The sequence below is a fragment of the Sinocyclocheilus grahami genome, unplaced genomic scaffold (genome assembly GCF_001515645.1).
Source record: "Sinocyclocheilus grahami isolate Dianchi unplaced genomic scaffold, SAMN03320097.WGS_v1.1 scaffold482.1, whole genome shotgun sequence".
Lineage (NCBI taxonomy): Eukaryota > Metazoa > Chordata > Actinopteri > Cypriniformes > Cyprinidae > Sinocyclocheilus > Sinocyclocheilus grahami.
In genome coordinates, this window is record NW_015505661.1 from 436,130 (window position 1) to 446,511 (window position 10,382).

General features: G+C 37.6%; 1 protein-coding gene across 1 annotated transcript in view; it reads right to left on the reverse strand.

Moving 5' to 3' along the window:
* rflna (refilin A) overlaps positions 1 to 10,047 on the reverse strand; it is a 12,081-nt gene extending 2,034 nt beyond the window's left edge. Inside the window, exons 1-3 of the mRNA XM_016236144.1 lie at positions 9,797 to 10,047; positions 8,658 to 8,995; positions 945 to 1,054 (exon numbers count right to left, since the gene is read on the reverse strand). Of these exons, the coding sequence (XP_016091630.1) occupies positions 945 to 1,054; positions 8,658 to 8,873 (326 nt within the window). The 5' untranslated portion in view covers positions 8,874 to 8,995; positions 9,797 to 10,047. The remainder of the gene's footprint in view (positions 1 to 944; positions 1,055 to 8,657; positions 8,996 to 9,796) is intronic.
* Positions 10,048 to 10,382: the final 335 nt, after the last annotated feature.

Here is a 10,382-nt window from a genome sequence, read left to right on the forward strand (position 1 = left end):
GAATACTCGTCAAAACGGACAATTCAACAAAATTTTGTGTGTAATTCTCCATTCATGCGACACAAAAGAGTACTCGCGCTGTGAGACGCGCTTCTGCGCTCAGAAAATTGGACCGAAATGAGTTCTCTCTTGCGTCGTCAGATTTATCCATATGTCTGCTCTTCTCTTACTCCCACATATTGACATTTCTGAAAGTTTTATGAGACGTGCAGCAAGTGTATGTTAGCTTATGTCCTGCCGGTTCATATGTACGCATCTAACCTCCTAACCACGCAGCAGATTCGTTCTGAATGAATCTCTTCCCAAATCGTCCCTCCCTAACATTTTCGTCTCGTTTTTATTCGTTGATGAAAATGTCAATAGATTTACGTCATAGTTTGTCATTCAAAAAGAGTTTTAGTTTGTTATCGTCTCGTTGTCGTCGGTGAAAAAAATGTCGTTGACGAAAATTATTCGTCAGCGAAATTAACACTGCTTTGCACACAAAAAATTATTCTCGTAGCTTCATAAAATTTAGTTTGAACCACTGGTGTCACATGGACTATTTTAACGATGTCCTTACTACGTTTCTGGGCCTTGAACGTGGTAGTTCCCTTGCTGTCTATGCAGAGTCAGAAAGCTCTCGGATTTCATCAACAATATCCTAATTTGTGTTCCAAAATGAACAAAGGTCTTACAGGTTTGGAACGACATGAGGGTGAGTAATTAATGACATTATTTTCATTTTGGGTGAACTATCCCTTTAATGCAAAAGAGATCTAAATACAAGACATCGTGCCATTGTAATGTTTTTGATGTTTCATTTGAACTTTTCAGTCAAAATGCTTAAGTAATAGTATAAATTGTAATGAAAAAGTGCAAAACAAAAACTGGTTTGGTCTCAGACTTTTGTATCCAGCTTTAGATTGGATGGCCCTGCAACCACAAAAATATTTAACACTCACTTGATCTCTTTTTCTGGTTTGGGGTTAACCTCAATGCTCTCTCCATAGACCACAGGGTACATGCGTGACTTCACATCTGGACCTTGAGAGTTCAGGAGCAAGTATGGCAGCTACACAAGAAGATATAAAAAACAGGAATTAGCCATCAAGCTAGCCATTACAACTCATAATGATTGATGTTCAGTCCTGGCAAAAGATTCTTACATTTTACATTGAAATACTTCTCAATTCATGCATGCATGCTGACAGCTACACTGTATAATTGACCACTGGCCATAGCAACTGATTACTTACATATAAGTGCTAGTTTTGTGTGGCTCCTATCATTTTTTGATCGCTTCTTCGCACATCATTTAATCTCAACTTTTCATTTGAATGTATTTATTTTTTAAGTAGCTTTCATTATCATAAAATAAACTCTTGTAAGGTAATAGAAGAGTGCTTCTCTTCTATCAAGTAATTTGTCCTTTGAATCAGAACAGTGTTTAGCATTTAGCAAAGCAACATTTTAGCAATATCTAGCGTGCAACAGTCCCAGAATACTTATCCTATAATGCCTATTCTTGTTTTGGTGTCTGTTTGAATATGAGCACTAATGTACTTTACAGTTTGAGTCTTTTTAGGGAGATTGAAAATGTAATAATTGTATAAGCAGGCTTTAATGGGGTCTGATAAAATTTCAAGCAGTGTTATTTTAGTATCATTAATATACTATAATATTATTTATTAGTATTTTGAATTAGTTTTTATTTTTCTATTTTCATTTTAGTTTTAGTAATTTTGTTGTGTGGTTTTGTCATTTTAATTTTGCAAATACTTCTACTTTTTATTTCAGTTTAATAATTATAATACTTATTTCATTAAGTTTCCATGGCAACATTTCAAATTTAATAATAAAATGTAATAATAAAATACATTGCAGTTTTACTTCTCTTTAATTAGTGTAACTGTTTTTAATACGATTCGTTTCTGTTGCTTTGTGCATGTGTTTGTCTGCGTGCTGATATATATATTTGGTGCTCAGACAAACGGCGACAATGCAGCAGTGTGTGTGAAGCTGGAGCGTCCTGTGCCTCCACCTGCTCCAGTCATCAAACATGCTCAGGACCTTCCTCAGCGTCTGGCACGCACAGTACACGCTCGGCTTCTCACTCTCTGTCTCTGACACCTCATAAAAGCCAATTCCTCCGCAGCGTATCATCAGCCCAACTGTCATCTGACCTGACACGGGAAACGTGGGCTCTTCCTGAGCTCGAGCGGAACATTTTTTAACTAAAGAAATTTAGTTCTGACTGAACCAGTTTTGAGGAATCGGAAGAATTGTGATGGTCCACATGAGAAGTTCGAAGATGTCTGTATGCAAAACCAACTAGTGCTGTGCAAATACAATCATAGCCTATATCCTTATAGTCCTATTATCATAATAGTCAGTTTTTAAAGTGCACATTTACAGTTCAGAAAATGTATTTCTCAATGTTGGATAAAAGTAAACCACTTGCTTAGTCTCATTCAGTTACTATCTATTTATGATATTATTATGCACTGCATTTTTAAATCAGTTTTTCAAGTTGACAGAGGACGGTCTGGCTCAGTTTAAGGGAAGAAAGTGAATACATAATTAGCTAAATTAAAAGCGCTACCATTACTAATAGGGATGCACCGATATGAAAATTTTGGCCGATACCGATAACCGATTATTCTTTATTTTTGAAAGCCGATAACCGATATGTTGGCCGATAAATCTATATCCAAATTGTTATATACTTTTTGAACATACATGCTGTTTATGAGAGGTTTCTAGCATCATGCTGTTATCTCATGGATGCGGGCCAGTGAGGAAGGGGTCGCGCCCTTGAGCATGTGCGTCTGTGTCCATAAGAGTACAAGAGAAAGTGTGCGTTAAATCCAGGACGGATACTGTGTCCACTGTGCCGTTATACAATGTGCCGCCACTCCACACACAAACCTTGTAGACTCCCAGTCACATTAGAGACAGATCTCAGCAGGAACAGAGCACTTCAACAGGCTCAGCCAAATGGTATCTTAATCAAAGGCTGAAGGTTGAAGAGAGTTTGACATTACAGTGGCATCACTATATTGACTGAGGTCTATAATAGCAAGAGAAAGCCAGGTATTATACTTATACATTATATTAGATATCACTGCGATGTTAAATGCAAAAACCATTTCAATTTAATACTGTAGAGAGCCCTCCAAATATAGACATTGGCAAAATATCTATAATGATAAAAAAATGTGTAACTGATAGTTTACTTGGAAAAAATAAAAAAGAATGTTTACAGGCCTCTGGCCAGCAATGACGATGCAGTTACAATATCTGCCAGCAGGGTAGTTTGCTAACTAGTCAAACCTTCACTTGTACAAGTAAACACTTATTGTTGTGCACAATGTTTTAATGGTATTACTACTCTTATTGATCCGGTACTTTAACAGTATTCTTATCGGTTTTTGTTTTTTCATAATTTTTAACTATAATTCTGGATTATGAATTTTCAAAATTGCATCCTAGACGAATGTCTTGATATTTTTGCATATAGTAATGGTTGGTGAGATACAATTTGCAACTTAACATTTATGTAGCTATAATAAATATTGTGTATTTTCTTCAGTACCGAAAGTCGTCCGAGCTTATCGGTACTACCACAGTCTCTCATTATTTAGCCCTGGGGCCCATTTAATACCAGGTTTTGATACCTATCCTCATGCAGTTTGAGGGGTGCAGGATGGATACAGACACAGGGCTGTACTTCACTGGTTCTATATTGACATCTAGAGGACTGAAATTCCTGACTGAATGTTTTTATTCACTGCTGGAGGTGTCTGATGGATCTTTGCCTTTTGGTTTCATATATTTTTAGTCTGTAGTTCCGGTTGTAGTGTTTGTCTTTGTTATGGATCTGTTTGTTTCCCTGATCTATACCTTCACTCTGGGCTGTGCTGTTGATATGTATGTTGTGCTTGTCATATGGTTTTGTTTGCTTGTTTTGTTAAAACATAATTTTTTTTACAATACTGGCTGAAAGCACTAGATAAATGTATTCTTTTTATTAGTAGTGGTAGTAGTATTAGGTAGTAGCTCACTATACATAAAACATAACCAGTAAAAGGCGATAGGGCTGGGCGGTATATCGAGTTTGTACGATATATCGATATTTTCTTTATAAGCGATTTGATATGAGGCAATACCGTTATAGTTTGATACGAGCACATCTGAAAATATAGCGGAGGACACAGACTGAGCTGCTGCGGAGAAAGTGTATCATCCAATTTGTTCTAAACATGTGGCAAGCTTCATATTAAGGCCTTTAAAAACTGGTAAGACAGTTTATAGTTTGTTTCGCATATTAGTTTAAGCGGCTCGGCCCGTCATATGCTCTGACAGAAAGGCTGCGTGTGCCGCTGACAGAGACACTAGGCTACTCGCGCTGCTTAATGTGTTTGAGATGTGCTGTATTCCTGAATGTATAACTTACATTTCACAGGTATATTCTCCATCTGTAAATGTTAGAGAGCCATGGAATTATTTCCATTTTTCTGTCAGAAGTGCATGAGCCTTCTGGGATTCTCCGCTAAACTTAACTTCAGTGAAGGAGCGCCGCCACAGACAGAGCTCAATTAAATATCAGCGCAATAATTCTGACTAAATATACATTTCCCTCAAATATTTGTAGTTGGACAATAAATGTGACATGTAGAATTTTAAACCTACAAGTAAGTCTATTTTTATGATAGCACTGACTGTAAAGTGACTGTAATGGGGTAATCAAAATAGCCTAACACAACTCTGTGCTTTTGTTCTCATTTATTTTCATTTTTAGTTTTAGTGAATTTAACTTTACAATGTTAGAATGAAATCTGATTTTAACCCTTTTTTGCACATAATATAAAGCTTACATGGTTACATTCACTTTATTTGTTTTCATAGCCTTTAATATGTATTTTGTTGGACAACATTGGGCGGTAAGTGAAATATATATATATATTAAATACAGATTTTTTTAAATACAAAAACGAAAATACCGATATATACCATATATCGCGAATCGGCAAAAAAAATACAGAGATATGAATATTTGCCCATATTGCCCAGCCCTAAAAGGATATTAAAAATCTATACTATTTTGTCTAAAGCATAAAGCACTAAAAGCTAAAATCAGTTTTAAAAGTAAAGGCATCACAGCATTGTAATATACAATATGAAAGCAATATACAGTGGGTACGGAAAGTATTCAGACCCCCTTAAATTTTTCACTCTTTGTGATATTGCAGCCATTTGCTAAAATCATTTCAGTTATTTTTTTTTCCTCATTAATGTACACACAGCACCCCATATTGACAGAAAAACACAGAATTGTTGACATTTCAATTGCTAACAGTGTTATCAAATTATTTGCGTTTTTAAAGAATAACTTTCAAGTGAGCTGTAGATGGACAGCAAAGGTGATCTAAATGTACAAACAGAAGTTGTTGATAAGTTGCTTATTATCATGCATCCCTTATGAGTTCTCATAAAGCAGCATACTTTGTTTGCACCCTTCTCTTTAATTTCAGCAAACAGAGGTCATCAGTTTCTTATGCAACTGACTGCAACAGCTCTGTTGTTAGGCCTGCCACACTAAAATAGATTGGAGAGATTTTTTTTAAAGTTATGCAAACACAACTCTCGAAATAGACCTGCAGCCACAAAATGAGAGGAAAAGGCAGACATATCCTCTGCAAACATGCATACTGCATATAGTATACTATATATACATGCTGGGATGGACAAACCTTTGCAAAGCAAGGTTGCCATGGACGGAAAATACAAAGTGCAGCAAACAATGATGGCTTTGTATGCCTACGTTTTCTTTTTTACTCTGAGAGAGAGCATTTGGTCCTCATATACGGCATGCTGCCTGCAGGCTCCACCACATTTGTATACATTTAAGTAATAGGATTCTGGAAACAGCATATTCTGAAGAACTGCGACAGAGGGATGTTTTGCTGACGTTGGCACGAGAGCTTTCCAAAGTGTTAAAGACATACTGCTTAAAACCATGAAAAATTAATGTTGCACAAATAAAGTCATGCTGATCTTTTCTATTTTATCGAGTGAGACGCTTTATTACAGCGGCGTCCTGACAAGTGCATGCATGTTTCTTGTAGAGGAGTGTCTGAGTGATCATTTATACACTCCAAAATGCCTTTAGATACTTGCTCTTAGCAGCATGCTCGGGCAAAGCATTTATGCTGCACAAATGCGGCTCAATCACGTTAACAGTCGAGCAATGGAAACCGGAATCTGTTTAATAAAAGAAGCTGTTGTTTTGTTAGTGCCGAGCTGTGTTTTCTCAGGGAAAACTTAATTTGTTTTGCTCTAGAACAGTGATCCTCTAACGTTTTATAGCGGTGTACCCCCTGGGGCATTTAACATTCTTCTGCGTACCCCCTCTCTTCCACTTAGACCGCAGTTACACCTTTCTATTAAAGGACAATATTTGCCCCCTTAAATATAGAGGCAAAGATTTATATCTGTATTAATTGTATATTATGTCATATTTTATGTCATATTCTTAACATTCCATTAAGTGTTAATTATTAATATAATAAATAAAGTAATAAATTATGGAAAATCGAAGTGATAGCCTACTTGTAGACTTAAAAATAAAACCGCCAATAGGTGGCGGCAAGTCACTGTCTTAGTGAGCCAGGCGTTGCGTCATTCATTCATTCATTCAGTAACGAAGCAAAATGCTGTAGTTATGAATGGGTTATTAATCACTGACTCTCCGAATCGTTCAAAGCCGCAGATTCGTTCACTAACGAAACACTGCTGTATGTTGCTTGGAGATGCACACCAGATGATACGGATTTCGTTGGAACTATTATTTCGTTGCAAAATATAACAAACATGACAATATTCTGTTTAAAATGTAAAATGTTCACTCAATATTACCTGTTTTTGTTGAACTGTTGTAAAAATTAATGTCACATTTGCCATCGTTTGGATATTCAGGGAAATTTGCATTCTTGCTCATATTTTAAACATGAAAACAATAACTCGCAAAGGGTGTCTTTATCGAAGAGAGTTTCAATCGATCTCAATGTACAGTGCGTGTCAATATTTGCTCTTCATGCTATCTACTTTAAAGATACAGTGAACAGCAGCGCGATTTGCTAAAGCAGCATATTCAGCGGGCATCCTATCATACACACGCTGCTTGTGTGGATGCAGTCTGTTTTGACAGCAAAAGATGAGGTAGGCCTAAGCTGATTGGATATCATGTATTTGACCGTTTACGGCACTCCCATTTTCCTGTTTTTACATTAGAAGCGGCATTTTGCTTGTCAGAAAGACATTTTCGGTTTTAATGTTACTTTAAGTTGGGGAAGAATTCAACTCAGAATTTTTTCACATACCCCCCTCCGTCACCTCACGTACCCCAGTTTGAGAACCACTGCTCTAGAAGTGTTGGAAAAGGTTTCTTTCTATGCTAATCTGAATCTTCTAGCATTGTGGTTACTCTGAAGTATTGAGACACTGCCAGGATTCCAATACAGATTTTAATGGATGGTCGAGTCATATGTGGACACTGTTATTTTAGCGTGCTACGCAACCTTTCAGAGGCAGAAATAAGACTCTGGGTTATGCTGAGGCACTTGTGCGGTGCTATACTGTAATGCAAACATGCGCTGTCTAGTAATACTGTACCAGTATTATATATATATATATGTGTGTGTGTGTATGTGTCTCAGCACTGCTTGTTTGTTTGCACGTGTGTATGTGCTGTAAAAGGGTTGCTATGAGGGACAGAGAGAGATCGGTTACAGTTACCACATTCACCAAACACAAGGTCAACTTGTTTACAGAAACTCTCTCTCTCTGGTCGTTCCTTGTCATCCCTGCTTCATTAGAGTGAGTCTCCAGAGGCACGAGCACCTGAACCCCTTTCTATTTCAGGATTCTGCCCTATTGCTTCTCATTATTGGTCCCTGGCCTCCACACTGTCAACAGTGTCTGTTTGTGTTTATGACGAACTGCATATATACTTCTATACTAACATGTTGTTTTGAATTGAACTACTTCATTTAACCACCGGTTGCTCACATCTTAATGCACAATATTGATATTCTAATTGTATTGTAGTCCACTTAAACCCCTTGCTTTTTTGCAATCAACCTCAAACTCACATTTCAGATAAATATCAAAAAAATATCTGCCACTAAATCTGTTACATAGTGATTAAATGAGTGCATTTAAGGTGCAAGTTCATCTGTCAAAGGACAAAACTGATGGAAGACAACAACTGGATCTAAAACCTTTGGATGACATACAGCTCATATCTCCAAAGCCACACATGAACACACAGTTCCAATGTCACAAGTGTGTGCAAAATAACCATACTCAAAAATGCAAACATATTGCATTATGTGTTTATTGATTTCATTGTTTTATCCCCTTTTAAAACTGATAGCACTCATAGTCATCATGCACGGGTCTAAATACTGCACATGATTTACCCAAGTAGAGGAGGTTCCTGCATCAACATCCTTTTCCTGGACAACAAGCAGTACCCTAACCCTACCCCTAAAATCAGTGCACCGATTGGTTGATATGAAAACTGTTCCACTGCCAGCACAGGATGTTGATTGAGGAACATGGCCTTCTTGGGTCTCATTTAAGCTCTAAGGCTTCATTAGATGAATGCATACCAGTTTGCCTTCCCGGCTCTCCTTTCTGCAGTATCCTTGCAGCTCATTTGGAGTTGAGCAGCTGCCGGAGCGTGACTCTAGGATCCCCGGTGACAGAGAGTAGAAGGGTGGACTGGGGCTTGGAGGGAGTCCTGAATCCGGACTATCAAGCAGTCCCTCCCGGTTCTTTCCTTTCAAACTCTCATCCATAGCTTGCAAATGTAAATGCCCCACCATTTCTGGAAGAGCGTAAATGTTTTGAACCAGCCGAATTCACTCCAGGAAAGATGATATGAAAGATATAAACCTAAAGTCCCATATCAGAGATGCAGATGGAGTCCTGGTGTCCCAATAGATGCCTAAAATGTAAAATTACAATACATGTTATATGGGAGAATGGGGCTTGTTGTCACTCAAGTTCACTATCAATTCACTATTAGTTCTGATTCCACTTATATGTCTTATGGTAGGAGTCCATTTCTATATAGACACAAACATTTAGGTCTTGTCTATATAATGCAAGACACACTGTCACACTGTATGGGGTAAGTCGTCACAGCAGATTATATCTATTATAGGTTTTTACTTCTGAGTTCAATTACACTTTTAATTTAGCTAAAGTAAAACAGAGTCTTTCAAACTATTGTTTTTGCCACCAAAATACTATTATTATATAAACAATATTTGTATATACCAATATAATGTGTGACAACTTGCCCCGAGCTTACATTTATATGAGAAACACACAAAACCTTATGTTTACTGAGACTACTGTGACAACTAGACCTGGTCTACCTATTTTACAAAAAATGCTGTAATTAATTATAATTACTAAAATATTTGCAATAAATAATGGCTGTCTTAAAACCTAGTGTGCTGCCTATCTAGACAGCAGTTTAGGCATCATACGCGCGTTCGAACAGTAATCTCAACTCGAACGTTCAAACGCGCACATGATGCCACAATACCGCCTAGGCAGGCAGCTCATTAGGTCTCGAGACACCGCCGAATATGTTCCCAAACGTGCGCGTTACCGGATAATACATACACAAGTTGGACTTATTTAATTAAAAGACAAACAAAAATCACACTTAATGCACTCTATTATACATTTAGACTATATGAAGGAGGAAAATATGCCTTAAAGAGTTTTTTGTTACCTTTAAATTTAGAAATCCCGCCGGTTCAAACTCCGTGAATGAAGAGTTCAGCGCATAACACTTTAGTTCATGATCTCAGAAAAAAAGTAAAATCCACAACAGACGCGATGGCTTCCTCGCAAACAGTTTAAAAGTGCGAGAAGGATACCAAAAACCTGTAAAGTCTCACAATAGTCCCCAGCTCATTAGAGCCGGTGTCTTCTGTGCGTGTCTTGTCCTTCTGGAAGCGCAGAAGTGTCTCTGGCAGCAGCCTCGCGCACACTGACCGCCAGCCAGCCTTTATGCGCCTGGAGCCAATCCAGAGCCGCCGAGGCTATGCTGTGTTACCAGTGCCGGCCAGCAGGGGGAGCACTGCATTTGACAGTTCTGACCTACATTTTAGCAAAAAGTTTAGTGTTTACCCCAAAAAAAGGGGTAGAGTAAACCGCGAGCTTTTGTATAAAACATTTGTGTAAATCAATTTACACATTTCAAAATTATTTAGTATCGATTTCTGTTTCTGAAATAAAGAGTGGAATGCACCTCAGTGATTTCTGAAGAACTTGTGGGTTTAATTGGCCTCAGCTCTTGAGAAAGTGTATTGGGC